At 45.7% G+C, this 24,897-nt stretch overlaps 1 protein-coding gene and 1 long non-coding RNA gene across 19 annotated transcripts in view; one reads left to right on the plus strand and one right to left on the minus strand.

Annotated features, from left to right (window-relative positions):
* Nucleotides 1–23,780, plus strand: part of TFAP2B (transcription factor AP-2 beta) — a 32,650-nt gene extending 8,870 nt beyond the window's left edge. For 7 of the 17 annotated variants that reach the window (XM_070584785.1, XM_070584784.1, XM_070584783.1 and 4 more), the window contains 5 exons: nucleotides 2,004–2,064; nucleotides 9,438–9,657; nucleotides 11,310–11,428; nucleotides 13,630–13,771; nucleotides 16,944–17,583. In XM_070584785.1, coding sequence (XP_070440886.1) covers nucleotides 2,004–2,064; nucleotides 9,438–9,657; nucleotides 11,310–11,428; nucleotides 13,630–13,771; nucleotides 16,944–17,244 — 843 coding nt within the window. In that variant the 3' untranslated portion in view covers nucleotides 17,245–17,583. Of the gene's footprint in view, nucleotides 1–2,003; nucleotides 2,065–9,437; nucleotides 9,658–11,309; nucleotides 11,429–13,629; nucleotides 13,772–16,943; nucleotides 17,584–18,243; nucleotides 18,307–19,524; nucleotides 21,466–22,510; nucleotides 22,567–22,890; nucleotides 22,955–23,027 lie in introns of those variants that run through there. The other 10 variants (XM_070584774.1, XM_070584775.1, XM_070584773.1 and 7 more) reach the window with 4 other exon arrangements.
* LOC139077359 (uncharacterized) lies at nucleotides 21,396–24,404 on the minus strand. 2 transcript variants are annotated; one of them, XR_011529805.1, is made up of 2 exons: nucleotides 24,013–24,404; nucleotides 21,396–22,351 (listed from the first exon to the last, which is right to left on the minus strand). It is a non-coding gene; the product is annotated as an uncharacterized lncRNA (long non-coding RNA). The 2 variants fall into 2 exon arrangements; XR_011529804.1 differs by lacking the exon at nucleotides 24,013–24,404 and adding an exon at nucleotides 23,382–23,519.
* Between the last annotated feature and the right edge of the window lie 493 nt (nucleotides 24,405–24,897).

Here is a 24,897-nt window from a genome sequence, read left to right on the forward strand (position 1 = left end):
AGGAAAACAGCATCAGAGAGAGAATGAAATGACACCTAGTTTGGAGTTTGTTTAGTTGCCGAGAACACCTCTTTTCTTCTTCCCATCTTTGCTCTCTAACCTCTCCTCACCTCTACCACCCACGAGTATAAACATAGAAGGATGTTAAGTCAACCCCCCAACACACACACACAGAAACACACACACACTCAAACACACCCTAGTGTCTTAAAGCAACCCCTGGTATCACTTTTAACTAAAGAAGTCTAGTAATTACGAGTCTGAGTTGTTTTTCTGCGCTTCCGCATGCAGTCCTAATTAAATCTTTACGATCCTCCCTGTGACGATTAAGCGCCAGCATGCTGCGTGAATATCCTGTACAAAAACCCAGCAGGCGGCCGTAATTAGATAGAAAATCAGACAAGAGCCTTCTCATTAACTACCACAACTACCCCACGTCGCTGATGAGGCGTATATACATATTTACGTACCGACGTGAGGGTGAGGTGTGGGGGCACACGGTCCTGGCCCGCGAGACCGCGGGTCTGCTTGCCCACAGACACGGGCGAATTATGCTGTCCTGCGTGGACACATCGCCACTGTAGACACGTGAGCATAGAAAGGAGTGAATAGTGTGTGCGCGCGCGTGTGCGCGGTGGGGTCTCCTGAGGAGTTTGGAACAAGTTACATGAAGTACTTTTTTAAAAAAAGCTTTTTACCATTTATTAAGACGTATATGGCATGTTGCAATATGGAAAATGGTTCTTACGGAGAATAACAATTTTCCTCACCTTTCTGAGATCAGAAGAGTGATTATTAAAAACTAAAAGAAACAAATTAACGTGCCTCCGTCCATGATGAGATCATCTCATTTCTAATGTGCTGCTCATTTGGGGGAGGCAGTCTCTCCCCTGTGATGAACACACACCCTGTCTGAGGATACAGCATGAGTGGGAGGGAGGTGCTGTGAAAACACAACCTCACTCTGGAGCCCTTTGCTTTTGATGTCCCTGTAGAGTGGGTGACAAATTGGTCCAAACTTACATTTCTAAGGATCAAGGAACCCAGCTGTACATTTCAGAAAGACCTGGCCTTTCTTTTCCTTGGGAGGGAGTGGGAGGAAATCCACTGCTTTGGGATGCCCTGGGATGCACAGCCAGAACTCTGTTCTCTGCATCCTGACAGTAAGCAACTCATTCCAACAGCTCTTTCCTTCAGAAGTGCTGCCAAAACCCAGGGTTGAGACTTTCCTTCTCTGGGATGAAACTGCGGCACAGAAGACTGAATGCTCCTCCCCATTACCTAGGTGCTGACTGGGAGGATCCAGGCCTCTATGTCTGTCTGTGTGTCTGTAGTGACTGCTTTCCTAACAGGTGTGCTCCTTGCTGGGAAGCAGCAGCAGCAGGGTTGGGAGGGGGAGCAAACTGTGCAGGTTCCTCCGAGGGATTGTGGCTGCGTATCAAGAAGTACATAGCACACAGGGATGTGTATAGACTACAGTGGGTGTGCAATCCTGGTGGCATGCAAACGGGTTCCTGTGTGTTGCTGTTTGCATTCCATCCCAAATTGCTCAGACTTTAATTAAAATCCTATAATGTAAACTATTATGTATTTGTAAAATGACTCTGGGGTTAAGATGCACTGGGATAGAAAACAGAAATTGCTCTTACTAATATTGGTGAAATTCTTTCAGCTCATGCCAGATCTTCACAATTCATAAGAGCAAATAATATAAAATTTATATGTCTATGTAATATCTATGTTTAATATAATAACTAAACCAATACTGCATCCAAGATGTCTGTCACAGTTTCCTTTTTCCTCTTCTTCCATTGGAAGAATTTATAATTTGGGTGAATTTCATTTCTATGTTGATTTGGAGGTAATAATGATAATAATAAAACCTCCCTTTGTGAATTAATATAAATGGAAATAACAGAAACTCCAGTTTGGAATGACATGATTTATGTGTGTGATTCTTTAATATCCAGTCAATTTGAATAGTGATGTTTTTATATTCACAGTCAGTTGAAGATGCCAATAACAGCGGCATGAATCTATTGGACCAGTCTGTCATAAAAAAAGGTATGGATTATTCCCCCCAAAAGTAAGCAAAGTTTTCCTATGCATTCATGTCTTGATGATGAGTTTTCACTTTGGGTTATTTATTATTTTACAGAACACAAATGTTTGTTTGCAATCGCAGGACAGTGGCTGTCTGGGTGAACAGGCATGCGGGGAAGAAGAAAATGGGGGCAGAGGGGGGAGGACCATAGGCAGAACCCCGGATGAGAGAGACAGAGGGAGACTATTGCCATTTTTTTCTCATGGTACGTTTGGTAGCGATTCTAGAGACATCTTAAATAATTGAACTACCATCATGTATGGAACTGGCTGGGCAACACTGCTCCCAAAAATGCGCTATAATTATTTCATTGATAACTGGAGTTTGCTGAGCTAAAGCCTAGTCATTGAGACTGCTCCGTCTCTCCTTGTTTTTGTATTTGATTTTTTGGTGGTAATTTTGTTCCCAGTTCTCTATGTTTTATGAGTTGTTTCTGGTTATTTTTTTAAATTGTGCCAAATGTGTTGCTAAATATGCGCATCCTGAGAAGCTGAGGCAGCCTATGCACATTTCTAAATCTTCCTACATACGCATTCGTGATTTAGTAGGACTGAGGAATCACCCCATACTGTTAAAGGGCATGTGATATTAACAAATGTTTGCAGTCTCTTGTACAGCTGTAAGCAAAATAATTAACTAATTAAACTAATTAAATGTAATTACAATAACTCATTTCGGGCGTATTGCAGCTGCTTAATTTTTCCCCCTCTTCTCCGACAGTCACTGGGAGAATGTCTGGCGATTAGTGTGGCTGCTGAAAGGCCCGAATGTCACTCACATGCCACAAATTTAGGAGCTTAAACGTAAACAGCGCAACCTTTAATTATTGCAAGAACTGGTATTTGGAGATACAGTTTTAACTACTGTAACCCTTTCTTATCGATTCTGGCAAAAGGCATGTCCTTATGTTTGGTGTCACTTATGTCATTTATGGTTTGTTTGAGCCACGACATTCTCAAAAACAATTAAAAGAAAAAGATGCTTTGGAAAGTAATCCAGAGTCAAGCTGTCAAGTAGGAAGACTGAAGTAAGGATTCCAAACAGGGTGACGTGACGTGTTCTAAATTTTCTTCTTTTACAAATGCAGAAAAAGTAGTTTTGAGAGGTAGAAAGTGGGAGGGGGAAGCTGCCCTTGAAATGATGCCATTTGGCTTTGTAATGTAATATCCTGAAGAAGAATAGTGAGGTTTGGGGCAAAACTATTTATTTTCAGTGTTGCGCCAAATGTCTCTCCCTCTCTTCTTTAGATAGTATCATTTTGGTTTTTATGCCGGCTTTTGGGTTTCCTCAGATACCCGGGCTCCTGGTTTAGATTTGCAACTGTGCTGACAGCTCACTTTCACCATTTCCTCTTGGGTCTTCTCTTTTAGTTAATTGCTGGCTGATGGAGGTGGTGAGGGGGGGTAAAAGGGAGGTGCTCCTCCATTGGCTTTTTTTGTTTCTTTTTTGTTTTAGTTCCCCCTCCCTTTTCATGGAAAGCTAGAACCCCTCAGCTCAGAGTTCTGTATTCTAGAAACAGCATTTGGGCTGGCAGTGGGGCATAGCCAACAGATGACCAATCAGAAATGCTCTTAGCAGCAAGGCCAGTAAAAATATTTGAAACTTAGTTTGCCTAACAAATGGAGCTGAAATATTCTTAGATGTGAGATGCTTTGGTTTCAGGGCTTGTATATGTTTGTAGTGAAATCTGAATATTTCTGTGTAAGGGATTCTCCAGGAAGAAGAAAAAGAGAATATTGATTAAAGTTGCTGGTTCTGTTTTGGAAACATGGAGTACTTTTTATGGTCCCCAAACTTTTTAAAAAAATGTGTGGCTTAAAACATCTATGTGGTATCCCAGTCACTTTATCGATTTAGGGGGCGTGGCTATGAATATGAAGTGTTAGGTCAATTCCATTATTTAATATTTCAGTTATTTGTTTTATTACATGAAGAAAAGATCCTAATACCCTACTTCTATCTTTAGAGGGCCATGGGCAAAATGGGAATAAGTAGTGGCTTTATTTTTCTAGATCACTATGAACCACTTAAAATAAGGCCATGGGTTCATTAGCTCCTTCGCTGCCCCCTGGTCTCCCATCTTTGTCTCCTCCCCCACCTTTATGAGGAGTGTCTCTAAGAGATTAATTTCGTAAAAGAGGAGGTGAGAAAGTTTTCTGAACTAAATACTCTAAATTTCAACAACTGGCAGGGGACTCAATTGCTTAATGTATTTTCTACGGGGCTTTAGAGAGATTTTTAAAATTCTACCTCATTAATAAAAGTGCAGCAACTGGACTCAGTTCAGGTGTGTCTGCCTCTCCATAGATTGAAGCCAAAAGACTCTGGCATAAAGGATCTATGTCTTTATGTCTCTCTCTCTCTCTCTAATTATGGAAGGGCTCCCTCCTAAAATTTAACCAGTCCAATTTTTCACCCGTGTTGTTATCACCCATAGATTATAGGCTAGCTCTCTTGTTATGTTTGCTATCTGGGCTTAGCTGACATTTCTGAAGTAATTTAGTTAAGAGGAAATGAGTTGTTCCCAGTAGAGAGAGCAAACGAGTGGAGTGAAGGTAGCCAGCGTGATAAATGGCTCTTTCATTTGAAGATCTCCAGAGCTCGTTTACGGCTAATTTTCTGTATTGGCCCCCTTTGAGCTATTAATGCAATCGGCAGGGACCGTGGCCCCTCTCCTCTTAGCTGCCCCATTAGAGCTCCCATTAAGCCTCCCGGTCTCAACTCCATGGCGGGAGTGGGGGGAGTAATGAAAGGTGCTTTTTAAACTCTCCTAATCTAAACCGGCAGAGGGTGGTTAATACGATTTGAAGGGGGCTGGTCAATGAGCAATCAATAAAGTAATAATGAGAAGGATTCGGTACATTAACAGTGTAAAAATCCAACGAGACATTAAAAAATCATTCTGAACTCTCAGTTCCATTAAGATTAGGAATCTAGGCCGGGAGGGGGTGGGGTGGTGCCCAGCTAATAATGATCACTGCCACCATCCTACAGCCTAACTGAAAAAAGGCTCACCTAGGCTTGAAGAAGTTGTTTTTGGTGCAATCAGAGGCCAACGTGCAGTTGGTTTGACACCTAACACAGCAGAAAACATGCTGAGATTTCTTGGAAAGGCTAGCGTGGCTGGAGTCCCAGGTTCAAATGTTGTGACTGTGGGGCATTTTCATTGGTCTTAGGGATATCCTGTTGGGTTAGTTTCAGTTCAGCCTCCATTCTCTCCCACTTTTTTTGTGTTAGTTCTGGCCCCCTCCCCACAGAAACGCTTTGATTGGTGTGGATTCTTTTGGGGGGTGGGGGGTAAATAAATTGCCAATTTCAATGACAATGGGTTCTGTTGGGATTCTTCCTTCTGACCTAGAAGGTTAAAAGCATCGCGTCTTGTCAGAGCCTCTGAAAGGGTATAAGTTTCCTCTCAAAGGAAGAGGTTCACATTTCTAGAACTGACTTGGATTCCAATAGGTATGTCTTCAACTAGAGACTCTGAGATACATTCCAGCCACCCAGGGAGTAATCAGAGTTCACAGAATTTCGAAGCTGGGAAGGGTAGACACTCTTCTCCAGCGCCCACCCCCACCCTCCAGTGTAGAAACCGAGACAGAAGATAAGTGACTTTCTCAAGACCCTACATGTCCAGTAAGTGATGGGTCCCAACTCAGTGTCCAGTCTCTTAGAGTTTGCCCCTAAAGGATACCAACACTGGATGTTTGTAGTTTTTATGTTCTAGCATCCTTTGTGGAATACTTTTATTTTTCTTTCCAGACTTTCAGTGCTCACACTTATGCATGTGCTATATATACATGTGGAATAACATTTAGCCCTCAGTTAGATGACAAACAGTGCAAGTAGGAGGAAAGGGGTGCTCTGCTGGTGAGAATTATTTCAAGCAATGCTCAACCTCCTGTTGGTTTCCCGCTGTAGTTTACATATTTAAGTCCGAGTACCTGTCAGAGGGACTTACCCTTGAATCTGTTAGATGCATTCATGTCTTCCCTTCTCCCCCAGCAGCAGATCAGACCCACAGAGGGTCTGTTTCCAGTCAAACACAGGATCTCAAAGCTACAGTTTCCCACATAAAAAGAGTACAGATTAAGAACTGGCCTATTAACACTGTAGCTCTACATATTCCACTAATGAATAATATTTTCTCTAATCACTTTTCCTTCCTCTCTCTTAAATAACACTCCAGTCACTGTAATGAAATATTGATCGGTTTTTAAACCTTTTTTCTTCTCCCCAATGAAATGCACGGAAAAGTGGAAGGCAGCAAGTTTTTCGAGTGTTATATCCAGAAGTTGGCCCATGCCATCCAAGTGAGAACGGAAGAGAAGAAAAAACCCACCCAGTTTTAATGTATGCACAGAAAATTGTAAACATGTAAAGAACTGAAAGCTTCACGCTGAGTTTTGCCATGCTCCATTTCCTTACCATTTCCTGCTGTCGCTTTCAACCTATCTTAGTCATCTCTGGGTTCTGTGAGCAGGAACAGTGCGCTCATAATTACTAACAAATCAACCGGGCCCTGTTGCTCTCTGGGTTTATTGATAAGCTGGAGGAAAGCAGAAGGGAAAAGACAAAGAGAATAAAATATGGGGTTAATCAGCTGAGCTAAGCAGGTGTGAGAGCAGACGGGAAGGTGAATGAGAACAGTGCTGTGGACGTAAAGGAAAGTCGGGACAAGAAATGTGTAGGGTCTTGTCCAGGGGACCACTACCAAGGCCAGAATGGGAGATAGGTTTAGAACCTGAGGATGAGAGAGTAGCGAGTGGGTACGCGATTGATATTTCAATTAGAAAATGGGAATAAAATCTGAAGCCAGTCTGCTCAAATAGTCTGCGTCTTTGGGTGGGGGGGGGGAGGAACTCTCCTCAGACAGCAGTGTGCTGACAGCAGCTGACTGGATTGGTGATATTTAGGTGATAATGTATATGCAGAAAGGTACAGCCCATGGGAGGGAGCAATATACATTCCCCAAAGGAAACAACTCTTGTTGGGTAAGTCAGGCAATTAACAATAGTGAAATTAGAGGGCAGGTTATAAGGCGTCTCTAAGGGCCTGGCTTTTCAAGAGATTTGGCATCTGGGACTGTGAGAAGCAGGTGAAATTCCAATCCTCAGGAGATATTCGGTTATGCAGGACTGCAAATAGGATCTGAACTTATTATTTTCAGCTTAGTGGGCTTTTTTTTTCCTGTTAAAATATTATTTCTAAGTAGTATTTAAATATAAAAATGTTGCTGAGTATCAAAGATTAGCTTTTTATCAATTTCTATAGTTCATACCATGTTAAAACTACAAAGGGCCATCTATATTTTGGGGGAAAGCTTTTCCAAGGTTATCTAATGCCAATTCCCATGAGCATAAATTATTTGTTTATAGAGCTTGAATATGAATCTGAAATATGGAAATCAGGACTGCTGTGAAGAATAAGATAGATTAAAATAGATTGGATGATGTGTAAGAGAATTAAATGACAGGGTGTTCCAACGCCAACCACTGTCTGCTAAGTGACTTTAACTCCATATTTTACTCACATTTAATTAATATTCACACTTCAGCTTTTCATTGGTTTTCTCTCAAATGAGAAGTTGCTTTCATCTGCCCTGAGACAAGGTCTTGGACTCCCTAGATGGATCCAGAAATCCTAAAATGTCCACTAAGAAGTAGCAAAAGGGAATGCTTCAGTCCTGCCCTCCACTCCCCAAGGAGAGCCCTTTTTCCACAAGGTGTTTGTAAAGGGCCAAATGCGATGGATAGTAAATAAAAGATTTGGGACCTACCCGGCTTTTAGGAGTCTCTAACTGATTGTGGAGGTCTGAATGCTGGAATCTGGTAGAGGGAATAAGATGTTACAAAAATACTCAGTGTCGGTTAGTCTGTTCTGTATAGAGGTTATACAACTTGTTTAACAAGGTTATGCAACTCATTTGACATATAGAGTTCCAGGGTCCGGATGGTAGAAATAGCATTTCTTTCCCCCACCAGAATTCTAGGGTGAGACACAGTCTTTATTAAAGAGGAAGAACGGAAGCCTCCTTCTTCATGCCGGATGCATGTTCCAATAAATCCTCTGGAATGAGGATTGACAAATACTGTTTGAAGATTTGGGGGCTCCATATCCCAGTGGAAGAAGCTAAGGTGTAGGGCAAGTCAGGAGGAGAAGTCACCTGCCCAGTGGCTTCTGGAGCCTGCAGAAAGAAAATGGGCTTCAGCAGTGTAGAAGTCCAAGGAAGCGAGAGTGCCAGGGGGCTGGGAGGTTGACCATTCACTGTTCTCATTCCCTGCCTTCTGGTTCTACTGAGCCCCGCCTCTTCCTGAGGTGCAGATGATACTGAAACACAATTAAACAGAAATACAGGCTGGAGAGACTGAATATGCCTGGGTAGCAGTGGCAACCAGCTGTCAGCTCTTATTAACTTCTGCATAAAACATACCTTGAGTGCGGTTTGTTATCAATTACTTGCTGAAATGAAACAACTGGGGCAAGGCAAGACCACCGCTCACATGAATTAGAGTGATTGGTTGATTGATCAGGGCACCTGTTGTAAATCATAACTGCTCCAAACAATCACCAGCCGGTGCTTTACGTTAATTTGTAAACAAAATTCATATCACTGCGGAATTGCTTTCAGTGGAGAGGAGCATTTGGGTTCATTTCTAAATTAATCTGTTGTTATGATGAAGGAAAGAATGGGATCCGCTTTACAGAAGTGAGCAGCTCTTTTGGGCTCAACTCCCCAGCTTAATGGTATTACTTGGCTGTTCTTGGGCACAATGTCTGATGGGCCCCACCCTCCTAATCCTGGTCATGCCCGTAGATTTGGGTACAATAGGAGAGGAGGAAAGGGTTCCCATAAAGACCATTGGTATCACCATTTGATATCATTGATAGTGATAATCACCTTCAGGCTTCAGTACCAAATATCATTATTCTCAGGAGACAGATGAGGAAACTGAGAATCAGAGAGGTTCAGTGAGATGTCTAAGGTCACACAGCAAGCACGTGATGGAATAGGATTTGCCTGGTTTCACAGCACACTCGAAACTCCGGGTCGTGCGTTTTCTTGATTTGTGTAGTGAGCGGGACGGTGGCAAGCGATACTCATATGTCTACACAATTGGGGTAAGTTTCCAGAGGAGCGATGGCTTTTCCATTTGTTTGTACACGGTGCTTTGAACGCACCACAACCCCAGTGGAACAAACACTTCCTCCTGCAGCTTTCCACTTGGCGCCTGTCCTGTGATCTCGGCCCTGCGCACGCACCGATACATTCTATCAGCCGGTCACCAGGCTCGAAGCCCGGTCACCTTTATGGCATATTTTTTTCTCTCTCTAGTTCCGGTTCCTCCCAAATCTGTGACTTCCCTGATGATGAATAAAGATGGCTTCCTGGGAGGCATGTCCGTCAACACCGGCGAAGTGTTTTGCTCAGTCCCGGGCCGTTTGTCTCTGCTCAGTTCCACGTCAAAGTACAAAGTAACTGTGGGGGAAGTTCAGAGACGGCTTTCGCCCCCTGAATGCCTCAACGCGTCTCTCCTCGGCGGCGTCCTCAGAAGGTAAAACCCCGCACACCATTTTTTATGGGGTGAGAGGAGAGGCTCGCACGGACACCAACGCCTAGCCGGACGCGGTTGCCTAGCAACCAGGCTGCCGGAGCGCTGCCCCAGCGCAGCGATGGGGCGATGGGGAAATCCCGGTTCCCCACGTGCTCCAGGCGGCGCAGGCGAACGGCGGGGACCCCCGCGCCCTCGCTGTCCCGCCCGCCCTGCTGCCCTGGGACCCTTCCACTTCCCCTGCCCTGCGCCCGGCGCCCCGCGCCCTCCCACCCACAGGACACTTCGAGGGCATGCTCAAACCTGAGTGAGACCCAGAATCTACACACTTATCTACAGCTGAATTTTCATGGAGCATCTCCCTTCGTACCTGCAGTGTACTCTGATATTTATTTTGTTTTAAAATATAGTTGGCGGCCGACTAAGTTGGTCACGACACACTAATGCCTTGTGCCCCGCAGTTTGAAAATAACTATTTAGACTAATGACCTCCTTCCTTCGGTACTACCAATAACAATGATACTACTTTAGAAATATGAATAGTTATTCCTTGGGACCGTTCATATGCTACCCAGGATTGGAAGAAGACAATCCGAGACTCCTCGTGGAAAATGGGAAGAAGGAAGTGGCTTTTAGCTTAAGATACACAGCCTCCTCCCAGGTCCCTGCCACTGCCTGAACCCTTTGGTAGTGTCCTTGATATGAAGGTGACATTGTATGAGATGAACTTTTCCAGTTAGCCTATTTCGGGGTTGAAAATGCCTTTCTTTCCTAAAAGTGGCTGTGTGAACAGTACAGCAAGAGGTCATAGTAACGGGGTTTTTTCTTATATTTTTGCCCAGACCTTAGCACCTACAGGGAGAGCCTTGGGAGGAAGTAAGGGTGTGACCAGGGACTTTTCTCACTTGGAATCCTCTTGCTCTGCTCTACCTTAGGTCAGTTTTCAAGTGAGTCCTTCGAGCCCCAGAGTGCGGAAGTTTCTTTCAGTCACCCCTGGGCACTGAGGGTATATGTGTGTGTGTGTGTGTGTGTGTGTGTATAAAACTTGCAATGAGATTAAGTGAGATAGTATAAAGTGCTTATCACATAACTAAAGTCCCTAAAGTGTTAGTTTTCCTGTTATTATGATTACCGTCATTACTGGTTTCATGTTTCAGTCTCCCTTTCCCCTTTTAACCCAACTCCATTTTATAGTGACTCTTGACCCCTTCCTCGAAAAGCCCACCTATTCCAGCTAGTGCTTTCTCCTTTTGGAACCATCCAGTTCTTTCCCTCTTTTCAGCAAGGTTGTGCTTGCAGCTTCTGCTCACCTAACTGGCTCCATGACAAGAAGAGGGCTTGTGTGTGTGCATGTGCAACTTCTGCCTTCTCTGGACCCACAACCTACACCCTAATTATTCCCATCTGGTATCATTTTTTTTTCTCATGAGATAAAAAAAGAAAACAACTGAGATTTTTTTTTTTTTATGCTCTGTATTGCAGAAATTAAGCAAACCTCAGCAAACTATCAGCAAATAACCAAAAGGAAGGGGGGAAAATGTGCTAACCTCAAGTTAAAACCTCTTCAAGCTCCACTGGGCTTTAGATTGCTAAGTCTAAACTTTGTTTCAGGAACACTCTGAGGTTAATCAGAATGTTAATTCTTGCAATTTCAGAGCCAAATCGAAAAATGGGGGGAGATCTTTGCGAGAAAGGCTAGAAAAAATCGGTTTGAATTTACCCGCGGGCAGGCGCAAAGCAGCAAATGTCACGTTACTCACCTCCCTGGTGGAAGGTAAGCAAGACGTGTGGCCATTTCACGAAGTGGCTGAGCTTAACTGTCGGCTGAAGGCTGACATTTTACACGTTTCATGATTAACTGGAAATCATTGCAATTGTTGTGCCCTTATGAGCTGGATGTCAAGCAGCTGCTTGAGAGAAGTTCAAAGGTCGTTTTACTTAGGGGGAGCCGGCAATTGTAGAGAGGCCAAGGGACTTGTGTGAGAGTCCCTTTGCTCTGAAGAGTGCTCAGGTCCAGCCTCCAAGCCAGTTCAGGGGTCACCTCTGCCGCCAGGTGTAGGGCACAGTGTCTGAAACACCCTCCTGCAACAGTCACTCTGTAAGCAGCAATCCATTCTATACCCTTCTCCTTCCCAGATTTTACCTCTGAATCATCAGTAGTGGGAAATGCATTGTGGATTTATGAAACTGTTATTGCGTTGATGACCCCTATTGGTTATTTTAAAACTCCTGTCACACCCAGGGCCCTATCTTCTGCTGATTACCTGGGACTTATTGTTATTGAAATATAGTTTAATAAGGCCAATGATGCCTAGGAGAAAACTGGGGGTGGTGTGAGGAAACATGAAAGGAATCACATATGACCTTCAACGTAGATTGGTCAATTGTGAATTAAAGGGCCATAATTATAACAAGCAAAATCTAATTTTCTCATCATTTGGGGGCTGGCGATGATATTTATGGTATGTAATAAACAGGATCTTCTACACAATCTAGAATAAGAGGATCTGCGGTTGAATCTGTGGGATGGAGAAGGGAGAGGAAATACGGTTAGGTAGCGGTCCTAATGAAGGAAGTTGTAGAGTTTTCTGTAGAAAACTCTAACGTGTAGGTCTTGGTTTTCTATTCTATTTTTGTGGATGTGATATTATGACACTCCTGTGGGGAGTTGGTTTTTGAAGGAGAGGATCTTAGAATATTTAAGCAGCAACTGGGAAGTCATCACATTTATAGGTATTGCACTTTGCCATCTTTAAGGTAGAGTTCCCTGGCCCAAACTCACCCTTCAGGGACCGCAGTCACCAAATTTCCAGACCACACTTATTAGCGGTTGATTCTCTTCTTGGAGGTTTTGCTTTTTGCCCTTCAGGGAATTGCTAATATCACAATCCCTCATTTGGAAAAGCAGTCAAGGTAATCTCAGCCCAAGACAGGGATTTGGGTGGAGAAGGGAGGAAACTGGAAAATCCACTGAAAGTCCAATATTTGGTTGGCAGTTTCCAGTTTTGTGAATTGTTCTAAGCACCATGCCTGAAGTCTGTTGTTGTTACTATGATGATGATTAAAAGTAAGTCATGCTTAAAATAATGTAGCTATGGGATAAATCAACATATCCCTTTTTTATGTTCAGGATCTTCCCTTGAGCCCTAAGGCTGCGCTTTAAGGGTAATAGTGCTTTGTTCGAAAGGGGCTTCCACATAAGCTGGGAAATCTCTCAGATGTCCAGGTTTTCTGTAGCTGCTGTGTCATCTTTGCGTAGTAGAAAGTCCTTAAGTAGGAGGCTGATGACAGGAACCTCTGAACAGGAGAAACCTGAAACCTAACTAGCAGGAAACTAACAAGAAGAATAAATATTTCAATGCTGGATAGAAATACTAGTTCCATATATGAATATTCATATGTGAGTTCCAAATACATGTTTTACATATACGTTTAATATATGTGGACATAGACACATGGATTTATGTTTGCACATACTAGTTATTAAAAAGAGATTTTTCCTAATACAATTATAGGAAGGTACAAAAGATAACACAAAAGATAGGAAGACTTTTAAATTTTATTTAAAGCAGGTCTAACAGATGCTTTAAAAAGAAGGGGAGAATGTGGCTTGAATATCCAGCCAACTGTCTATGTGCTTGCAAGGTGGCTCCTGACTATATCAACCCACCTTTCCCTTAAGACAAAGCATGAGTGTGGGAGACACAAAGCTATTCAGGTGATGTCTAGCTAGGACTTGGCTGGAAGGATGATCAAGGAGAGGCTGGAAAGAGTGGCAGGAGCAAAGTTTGTTCCATCAACTTTAATTATGGCCTGAGAATCATTTTTACTTTGGACATCTGTCTCAACTTTGCTTTTGCCTCTAAACGCTGGCCTTTTCTGTAAATAATGACAGAGTTGACTAGGGAGCATCATCCTGCTCTGGGATCATTAGGAACTGGGTGCTGAGTATTACCTCTGCTGCTGTCTTTTCAGGAGAAGCTGTTCACTTAGCTCGGGATTTTGGGTACATTTGTGAAACGGAGTTTCCAGCCAAAGCTGTTTCTGAGTATTTGAACCGGCAGCACACGGACCCCAGTGACCTGCACTCCCGAAAGAATATGCTACTGGCCACCAAGTGAGTGTCCCAGACCCTCGGCCATCATCCCTGACTCTTAGCCCGCTGAGCCACCTGGCTGGGGAGGAGGCGGTGGGGGTGGGGAGCAGCTATGCCGACCTGCTCTGTGGGTCAGGGGAGGAGCTCAGCGGTAGAAGCAGCGTATGCAGCTTGTCCTCTGCTGGCTAGGAAGCCCTCCCAGCTCCCGCCGCTGCCACTCCTCTTTCCACCCCTCCCCAGAGTTGATTATGGGCTATGGGTTTGTCTCTGTCTCCTCTGCTCTATTTCCAAGTTTCTGGGGAGGATGTCTTTATTAATCTGAATCCAGAGTTTTTAAAGTTCTCTTCCCCAACCCTGCGGATGTCAGGAAGACCTTTTCGGGTGGGTCCTTGTTCGATTCCTTCCCTGGATCCCTAAGTGCATATTTCTGCCCAGGTTTCACATCTCCCTGTCGTATCCACACGCCCACGTGTGCTCGCTCAGGGTGTCTATATGTCACCCACGTGTACCCATCTTTACCCGCAGCTCTAATTACTCTCTTTCCAACGTTGCTGTTTGGCATCTTCCACAGACGAAAAATTTACTACAACTCCAGAGGGGAAAATAGTAAATCTTTGGCTAAATTTAGGTCCAGAGCTCATTTGAACTTTTACAGTGGGTTTTCTATTTATTTGATTTACTCCTGTCTTTGGCTTCGATGTCATATTGTTGGTGTTTTATGGCCGGCTCAGGCCTGCAGTGGGCGGCGCTGCGCGCGCCCGCACGTTTCTCTCGCAGGCAGGCGCGGCCCAAACAGCGGCGCTCATTTATTTAGCGCTTGAGGACGGGTTTGTTCCGTTGACAGCGTAATTTAAAGAAATATATGGAAGGCTGAAAAATCATTTGCTCAAATTTGTCCAGATGTTTTTGAGACGTGATTGGAATTTGATTGCCCCTTTCCGCAGGGTCAAAAAATATTAATGTCCCAGAACTTTAATTGCTTGCAGACCCTGGTTTGGGCTTTGAAGATTTAAAATGTTTGACTCTAAGCATTTGTTCTCCCCAGTTCAGAATTTCCTTTTTGGCACTTTGGTAATGAGTACAAACTTAAGGAAAGACTTTAAGCATCTCTTCCAATGATTAAAACCTGGGACTCACCTCTTTTTAGAAGGTTTCCCTCTGATGTACCAACTAGCAATATAATATATCTTTGTCAGTAAATTGCCCTCCCATCCCTTGCCCTGATGTCTGGCAGCAGAGGACCTGTTGGTGCTTTATAAAGGAGTAAAGGGGGCCGGCCAGTGGCACGGCGGTTAAGTGCGCACGTTCTGCTTCAGTGGCCTGGGGTTCCTGTTCGGATCCCGGGTGCAGACATGGCACCGCTTGGCACGCCATGCTGTGGTAGGTGTCCTACATATAAAGTGGAGGAAGATGGGCATGGATGTTAGCTCAGGGCCAGTCTTCCCCAGCAAAAAGAGGAGGATTGGCAGCAATTAGCTCAGGGCTAATCTTCCTCAAAAATAAATAAATAAATAAAAATAAAAAAAATAAAAGGGTAAAGGTACTTTGGAGGAAAAATAAAGCCAAAGCATATAAATTAAATAACAAGATTCCACAAATGACTCAGTCCTTCCCCTAAGGAATGCTTGTAACTTCCCCCCTTGAAGCCTTGTGGCTTCTCTTAGGCCAACACTTATTAACCTGGGGTGAGTATCAGAATCACCTGGGGAGCTTTTTCAAGATATTTATTTGTGGACCTAGCCCCAACCCCCCTGAATTGGACTCCGCAGGGATGGAGGCCTGGATGTGTGCACTTGAACCCCACAGGTGATTCTGAGGTACTTCAGGCTTAAAGAGCTGCCCTTTTTAGGTCAGAAGTGTTACCTGTTTCTTCCCAACTGTGAAGAGATATGTGTACATTTCGAATGGAGAAACTAGTAGAGAGATGGTAGAGAGAGGATGTCTGTCAATGTGCTGTACCCACCAGTCTTAAAACGAAAACCCTCTGAGCTGCTGCGGGTGAGGGGGGAGGAGGTAGGAGGTATTCTCCGTCTAATTTAGCCACTACTCCTCCTGGTAGGAATCCCCTGGGTCCCTCATATTGGCCTCCAGGTACCTGCCCTGTTTACTTGTTGGCCAGGCCAGGTGTCACCAAGTGTCAGGCCATCCCAGGGGGGCCCAGGACTGGAGTTCTGTAGTTTTTTCCTCACAGCCTGGGTGGAGGCAGGTTGGCAGGAGAAGTCTGCCAGTCTGTGAAGGGTTGTGGCTTTGGGCGGTCATGCTTCTGGCCACCAGCAGAAGCAAGCCATTGGACCTTCCGGGTGAAAACCCTCCTGTCCACCTCCTATATTAACAATTTTTCAAAAACCTCAATCCATATATAGGCACGCAGGATTTCTAAGGCTGGGAGATTCCTCTAAATCGTAGGTGCCTTGAGGAAACAAAAACCTTCAACAAATAAAAAATCTATCCTCCCCAGTGTCTTAACCATCTACCTTTAGGTTTTATTTAAACAATGTGGGAATCCTTTTATATTGACAACAGTCCTGTTGTACAAAGATTTTCGGTAGCCTGCACTTAAAAGAAAGAAAGAAAAAAGGGGGCGAATACCTCCCTCCCCAAATACTGCAGGTAAACAGATTTTTGCTTTGAATGGAATCAGCATTCTCTCCTGGAATAAACAGTGGCTTGCCCTGGGCCATGGAAGGCTCTGGCAATCTGCTTCTGTGCCAGGGACAGGCTTGTGGCCCAAGGGCCTAACTCTTTCAGGGCTTTTCGAGCCTGATCACCAAGAGGTTGGAGAGGCTGGGGAGAGGCGGGGGAAGGGGCTTAGAAAAGAACTGCCAGGTAAGAGCTCAAAATTACTGAATATTCAAAATCAAACACTAAAGCCAAGCGGATTTCCCTGAGCAGGTTTCTGTGGTCCTGGAATGAAGTGGGGAAGACTGGAAGCCGGAGGGGTGGGGGGCGGGGAAGGCAAGGCTTTGGGATGGAAGTGGTACAGAACCTCCCCACCCCGGCTTTTCTTCCAGTCCCAGCTGCTCCAGAAGGGAGAGCGCTGGCAAAGGAAACAGAGCGGAATCGCCCACATTAGCCTCGCTCTTCGGCTCTCCGGTGACCGGGCGCCTCTGGGCTTGTGTGAGCGTCTCCTATCTAATGCCAATGACAACGGGCACTGAGGGTGATTTTTTGTTCTTTTCCCGACCCTTTGCAGGCAACTTTGTAAAGAATTTACGGATCTGCTGGCGCAGGACCGGACGCCAATCGGGAACAGCCGGCCCAGCCCCATCCTGGAGCCGGGGATCCAGAGCTGCCTCACGCACTTCAGCCTCATCACGCACGGCTTCGGCGCCCCGGCCATTTGCGCCGCGCTCACGGCCCTGCAGAACTATCTCACCGAGGCGCTCAAAGGCATGGACAAGATGTTCTTGAACAACACCACCACTAACAGGCACACGTCTGGGGAAGGCCCAGGTAGTAAAACTGGCGACAAGGAGGAGAAACACAGGAAATGAAAAAATTTTTTAAAAAAGGAAAAATGTTTTAAATACAAAAGGAAAACAGAAAAAAATTTAATTTTAGCTTTAAAATATTGGATTGGCTTTGGAAGAATTATATTAGGTAGAATACACATACAATCAAAAAAATTTTAAAAAAGCTAAATAACTTAAAAACTGAGGCGTACAACGGAGCAACAGTATCGGTTCTCAGTGTCTATTTCAAGATACACTTGGAGACAACCGTCCGGATTTTCCACTTCGGTTCTTTCGAGCTTAGTAATACTGATAATAAAAGAAAACCATGATTTTTTTTTCCCCCTTTGGAAAATAAACATAAGACTAAACATGAGAAAACGCTAACTTATTGGAAGAAAATCGGAGAAACATTGTTGGTGTCAGTGCTTTGAGAGCTGGTTGACTGAGACGCACGAACTTTTTAATTTTTAATATTTTTTTAGGAAACTTTCGCAGTCCCCGCCTTTCCACCTCACCTGACCCCTCCCCCAGCCACCCTTTTCTACATTGCCCTCCCTTCCTCAAGCTGTCATGGGAATCTTCTGGGATGCAAATGAGTGTGGTTGGCCCCTGTGCCTGGTGTTTCAGTCCCCTTGGTGCCCCCGCCCCCACCCCGCCCTGCGTTCGTAACTTACCGGTGCCCAGCTCCCGGGCCGTTTGCATAATTAGGGAGGGCGAGGGCGGGCCGGGCGGGAGGCCCGCGGAGAGGCAGGCGGTAGCTGCAACTTGGGGTGCCAGCCGGTCTAGCAGAGGCTCCCTCGGCTGAGGAAAATCCGGACCAATAAGTCGATTCAGACTCATCATCAATTCCTTTCAGAGATGTTGCTAGTTCCCAGCCTTGCCAGCATCTGCATATCAGAGAATCTTGCATTTGTTACAATATGTGTCATCTACCAATTTTAAGAACAATAGTAAAAAAAAACCAATATGAATACGTTGATTAGTATGTAATTCCTTCGGAGGGGTATGTACCATTTCATTCTCTTCTGTTTTCCAAAGCTTTGCCCGCATGGTTTATGAGCTTCTTCAAAGAGGACTTGGGCTTCCTACACAATCTATAAGGTACAGAGAAAAAAAAAATCCGATCCCTTTTTAATCAAAGCCTATGTGTCAGAATTCTGCAGGTGCACTTCTTTAAAGAAGCTCAAAGAGAATAATTTAGAAAGTGGCCAATAAGAGATTGAAGCAGCTTTGAGTCTAGTTGCTAACAGATACCTCAACACGGAATTCTGGGGAGGCAGGGAGCTGCAAAATGAATTTTAGGGGAAAAGGGTAAGGGTTGTTGGAGCTCAATATTTTAACAATATTGCCCTACCTTTAAAATTGATTCCATTTCCTTGGGCTCTTTGGCGATCGCTGTTAAAGCGGGGAAAGAAGCAGCTTTGCGAGTGGTCCTGGGGAAGAGGGTAGTGCAAGCTCCCGTCTTTCAGCAGCAATTGTTTTCTTACAAGATGCTTTATGAAAGAGGTTTTTTTTTTTTTCCCTCCCAGACGTGCACTTGTTTTGGCAGATAATGGTAAAATGATGCAAAGTGAAAGGATGTATTTCAGCTTTGAATTTTACTGTCTGGATACACTGGGACTATTCCCAATGGATACTGTTTCATGCATTTAATCTCTCACTTCTGGCAGCTCATCTCCTTTCTGGGGCTTCATCAGGGCATTATCATGAAATAAGATCTGGAACCCGTTGTCCCTGTCCTCCCAAAAGCTGCGAGAAATCCCCTGGGGTGGGGTGGGTGAGACAGGTCTCTAAATTTAGCGTCGACACACCCACCTCTTTTTACAAAGTAGACATCAGGACCTTTGCAACATCCCCTCAAGACAAAGATCCAGGTGTCTGTTCTGCAAGATTTACGGTTAGGACCCACTAGCACTCTCAGTTCTGCTGCCTGGGATGGGCCTTGGCCTTGGGAGGAGGTTGGAGGGTTGGGGTTTAGGAACCTGTTGAGAGCTTTGTGCTGACCTTTTTATGGGAGAGGGAGTTAGGGAGCTGGTTTCAGCTCACCAGGAGGGTCTACGCAACTGTTAATGTCACACGCCAGCCCCTCTACCACCAGCTCCTTTGGGCGTCTCTCGGCGTGCAGGGCTTGGCCCTAGACGAGTTGAATGCGTGCAAAAGTCAGGAAGTAGACCTTATAGAGAGTGTAGACACGCCATCTCTCCGCAGCTCAGAAGCCTGAGCCTTTGTCCGGGCGCCCGGCCGCTTGCCTTAGATGTATTCTGATTGCAAAAGGCCAGGAGAAACCACACTGAAAACCATCGTCTCCTTTCCTTGCAGGGCAACGCGCCCCACGCGTGTGACGTGCGAGAGACGCGATGGACGCGCCTTGCTCTTACTGTGCAGGTCCTGAGAACCTGTGGGCCACTCGCGCCCAGTCGTGTTGAGGACATAGAATCAGCCGCTGGAGGGGCCGCGGGCCGCCCGGGCCCTTCCCGCTCTCGGTCTCACCCTAAGGGCTAAGGCGACCGAGAAAGCCCCACTCTCCCGTAGGTAATGGGGCGGCGCCCCGCGGGCTGCAGGCGGGGAGGGGTTTCAGTGGCGCCGAGGCCCTTTGCTAGCAGCAGCCACCGCGGGCGTCTGCTCCCAGAGGGCGAGTGGCCTAGAAATGTCCAGGGAATCGGAAGCTTCCCCTGCCTGTGCCAGGACGAAAACTCTCTCCGCCCTCACGCTCCTAGAGGCGGGGGATGGGATACGAATTGTCTTGCTTGGCTCCGCAGCCTCCCTTCGCCCGCGCCCGCGCCCGCGCCTTCCTCCCGCGCCCCAGCCAAGCAGAGCCCCCTGCGCGCCTCCCGGCCCCCGCGCGGGGCGATCCCACTGCCCCCTCGCCCGCCCTCCCTTCTCCTTTCATGTACCACCCCGCCCCTTGCTTTCGTTAGCCAGGCCCGCTACGTTTATCTGATAATTGAGTTATTAAAAGATTTGGTTTCCTTGGGCCCATAAATCAATAAACAGTAGGATTAACGCAAGAGTTTGCCTTTTAAGTCAAAGGAAACGTTTAAAGCAAGCCCTTTTGAGCGTTGTTTTCAAACCAAACAGGTGAGTTGCAGCTCTCTCCCCAGGCCTGCACTCTACACATTTTATCCATGCCGAGAGCCCTCTCCTAAATGCTCTGTCCCACACCGAAATTGCTAAAGATAGAGAGGAGGAGTCCGGATGTGGCTGCGCTGCCCTCACGCTTTCCACGTTGCACGTCCTTTTGGAGCCTCTAAAGGTCTCCTGACCATTCTCCGCCCAACCCCGCCTCCTCCGACATGTATTGTGGGTCTCAGGGGAGAAAAAAAAAAAGGCTGTTCTGGGTGAGGATTCCATCTACGAAGTGATCTTTAACTTCTCCCCAAAACTGGGAAGGTAACTTCCTCTCCCTACCCCAGGCATCTTGCGTTTTCTTTGCTTCTCTCTGACTCCACATCCTTAGCTTTCTCTATCCCCACATAAAGAACCGAAGAGGCTTTCAAAGACCTGGCTGTTTTATTTTCTCTGGCCAAGGAAACCACTTTCTCTCAATTATTTCATATCCTATGAAAACTTTGGTCGAATGGAAAACCCGAAACCCCGAACTTATCTACACACTGTTCCTCCGGTACAAAGCCTTACTTAAAAGGGCAACTCATTCCTACTTAGAGTGTTTATAGAGAATTTGTCATCACATCTGATATCCTGTATGCGTAATACATTATGTGGAAAGGAAATAATAACCTTAAACCATCTGATGTTGCCTCAAGAGCCCACAGTGTTTCCCCTCCTGTGCCAATGTATGTTAAATTATCGGCGTTAAAAACAGAAATATCAAAATTCATTTTGTTTTCTTTTAAAAAGTGGAATGAACACTATTCTTTAAATGCCAAAATCGACTTCTCTGTTGAGTTGGTCTCTAATTCACTAACATTGTTTTTTGCCACACAATCGAGAAATATCAATCTATTGACTCTTCACGAGAAGAGTTCTGGAGGGTATCCATGTTAAGTTTGTATATATTTATTTATGCTTAATTTAATGGGAATGTGTAAATATGGCGAGCAAGTAGTTTGGGATTATTTATCTGTGAATCTAAACCTCTGTGAATGGGTGGTAAAAAAAAAAAAAACCCGCTTGACCCTAGGTAGAATCTTATCTGAATTTTTCTGTTCTTTATAGACAAGCTGTTATGGTAATAGGTAGAAATTGGTTTATTGTCCAGTGTTGATCTGATTTACATAAATAAAAAGATTGTTGTGTTTTTGTTGTGTTTTCATCTTCAGTTTCTTGAATATGATTATTAACTCTACAGACAGAAAAAAAGTATAGCCAAGAAGTTTTTCCTTTTGTCCCCTCTTACCGAAATGCAGGCAATGTTTTCATTACAGCATAAATAACAGCACAAATACAATAACTTTTGCTTCTCAGAAAAATGGACACTTTGGTTTTCACTAGGAGGCATTTTTAATTTTTTAAATTCCAAACTGACATTCTTCTCTATTTCTAACCAGATTTGCAATAAAAGTTCATGCTAACTGCATCTCTTGGTTTATTTTGCCTTTAAAAAAAATGAGGCATCAAATTGACTTCCCAGGTAACTCTGTGTTCCAATAAGTAAAGGAGTCTGGGTCCAAGTCAAAGATAAAGCTCCCCTCCCACTGCTAGTGGGCTAGCGTTCTGGCATGGTGTTCCCTGAAGGACATGGTGCAGGGGAGATGCCCACAGGGCAAGGTATGGGCTCCTGCACCCCACACCTTCAAGTCGGAGGAATTAGGTGGCTCATTTCAGGATTGAACGCAACCCTGACCTTACCAGCAAAGCTAGGTGACCCATAACCAAATGAGGAAAAGTTCCCTTGACTCACAGAAGGAAAGAGGCATAGCGGTCTGAGGAGGTAGCTTCTTACCTCAGGCTCAGAGGTTGCCTAGAGAAGGCAGAGCTTTTCTCATTTGGGTTAATGGGCTGCAGTGATCAAACATCTTCTCAATCTGTATTTCATCCCTAGGCTTGAGTGTCTTCCCTGAGACCAGGAAAGTAAAGTCATCCAAGATGTCACACAGTGTGGATGAGTCATTATTTCTCTTTAGACATCAAGGTCTTTATCTGTGAAATGTGGGTCTTCTAAGGTCCTTCCCAACATCGCCATTGCCTAGTTTAAATATAAAAAGCAGAAACAGCAATATTTATATACATTTAAGGATGATGGGCAAGTTAAATCTTGATAACCCCAGATTATGAGAGTACTTAGCATATAGTTGGTGCTCAGTTAGTAACAATATACCTCCCATATCAATTTTCTGTTTTTCAGGTGAAGTTGGACTTCCCCATAGGGAAACACAGAAGGGACAATGGAATCTGCTTTATGTGAGATTTTCCACTTCTTGGCTTCTTTATTAATTATAAAAGGGGGGAGGGTATCATGACTAGAACTATAAATGACCAAATCAAAGAAAAGCCTCCCCTGTTCCCCTCAAAAAGGAAAGGGAAGTAGAAGGAAGGAAGGAAAATCAAGGGAAGTGTGATTAACAGGGCATGCAATCCATTTATCTAGAAAGAAAACAGGTATATGCCTTATCTCTGGCTCAACTGTATTATGTTGAGCTTCATTTGCTTTTCGGAGGGTGAGGGGTTGGTTACCCCTGGGATTGTACAAAGGGGGTGGTGAGTAACTTCCATTTCCTATGGCAGATTTTCCTACAGAAAGGTTAGCTCCAGCTCTGGAGAAACAGACACGCCATCTATTATCTCATAGGTAAATTCTGACCACTTGCCCCCTTCCCACCACCGTTAACAGGGAGAGGATCTGAGACAATCTACTTTACTAGGTAAAACCCAAGGTCCTGATGGGCCCCAATGTGGGAAAAGAACTGGAAGAAAGACCTGGAAGGAGGAACTGGAAAGGAAGGAAAGAGGCAGGAAGCCTGAAGACAGCCTTGCGTAAGAAAATGGCCTTTGGCAGCTTGTCACAGCTCCTCAGCCCCTTTGTTACTGTCTTACCAGGCTGCAGAGGGAGTGAGGAAAGAACCGCAGCTGGAACCGCTAGGCCGTGGACCCCGACCACAGGCCCAGCGCAGGAACCCTAAGTGATCTTAGAGGAGGTGTCGCAACCACCTCTGCCTGCCAGGGGGCAGCCAGCCTGGGTGAGCGGCTTACAGTGCCCGAGAAGACCCCCTGCTCACCCGTATTAGCCGTTTAAGGGCCCTGATCAAAAATAATGCTAGGAGGAAGATCCGATTATTCTTTTATGAAGCTTCAGTCTTTTTCTTCATTTGCAAATAACAGCCCCCGTGGGATCCTCCGTCCCCGTCCCAGGAACCCTGGGGAGCCAGAGCAGAGAGCCATCAGAGAGGTGCTGGCCCTACTAGACCTGTCCCTTCTCGAGGGCGCTCACGATTTCCCGACCTAAGCTGCCTTCCATGCTTGGACTTGGAGGGCGGTTGTCTGTCATGTTGAAGCCTCAGAAATTAAACGTGCAGCTCACAAGTCCATTAATTTTAGCTTCCCATTAATCTATTTATAAGTGAGCCAGCGCTGGCTCTATAAATACAGTCTTATAAAATTGAACTCCTTCCCATAAATTTTCCAAGTTGTTTATTTACATGTATTCCCTCGCCCTCTAACGAGCCTCCTTTAAACTGGGGGAAGACCCGGGCACACCGACCCTCGACAGGGTGTGCTCAAACCCTCCCCAGCTTCCTGCTGGAGTCCTGGCATCCTGGGGGAGGAAGGAATCACGCGGGGGGCAGAAAACGGAGGGCGAAAGCATTTTTCCTTCTTGACTTTGTTTCCTTGTTTTTATCCCAAACTCACACTTTCCATATTTCCCATCACAAGCTCCATGTTGATTTATATCGTCATAAACAGCATTCTTGCGACTATAGCTTCTCTCATAGCTTGGGGTAAGCTCCTTTTTCACTTCCCTGGCAGCCACTACTTTGAAATCAGGCCCAATAAATAACCACATCGCTCCCTTAGGAAGAGGTCCGTCAAACGTCTCCCCGGGTCCACTTTCTCGGCGTGGCTCCCTCCCCGCCGACGCCGCCCCTCCCAGGTCACAGGTTGGCGCGCTCCCGGCGCTTTGCGCCCCTCTTTCCAGGATGCACCAGCGGACAGCAACGTGGAGACCGCGCACGAACGCGGAGACACTCACAGCCCGGGGACAGCCAGCGTGCGCACGTACCACGCGTGCGCCGCCCCCGCCTGCGCCGAGCGCACGCACAGAGCGCCGCTGCCCTCGTCTAGGCACGCTCTCTGGGTTGCGGCGCAGGGTGTCACCAAGCGCGCACGCGCGCACGCCCACGCAAGCGCACGCACGCGCCACGGCCCCCCGGGGCGTAACTCCAGCCCCCGCGACGGCCCAGGGCGCGGCCCGCCTAGGAGGGTTCCTGCGGCGCGCGGTCAGTATGGAGGCGCTGAGTTCGCAAACGTGCGCAGCGTGGGCAACCTTGTTTTTTTCCTGAAAGCTATTTATGCTCATATTAAGAGCACTTTTATCACACAAGTTCAACACGTCCTGCGCTGCTCACAAGCGAGCAAGGTCAGGCGGCGATTTTTTTGCCCACTTGTTCGAAACGTATTGGTTCCTGCCCCTCCTGTTTCTTTTCGCCTTTTCTCTTCTCTCCGAACGAACGGGCTGCAGCCTTTTGGAGATGACTCAGGCGAGAGGCAGCCAGACCCAAATAGGGGTCACACCTG

This window comes from Equus przewalskii, chromosome 19 (assembly GCF_037783145.1).
Source record: "Equus przewalskii isolate Varuska chromosome 19, EquPr2, whole genome shotgun sequence".
NCBI classification, from domain to species: domain Eukaryota; kingdom Metazoa; phylum Chordata; class Mammalia; order Perissodactyla; family Equidae; genus Equus; species Equus przewalskii.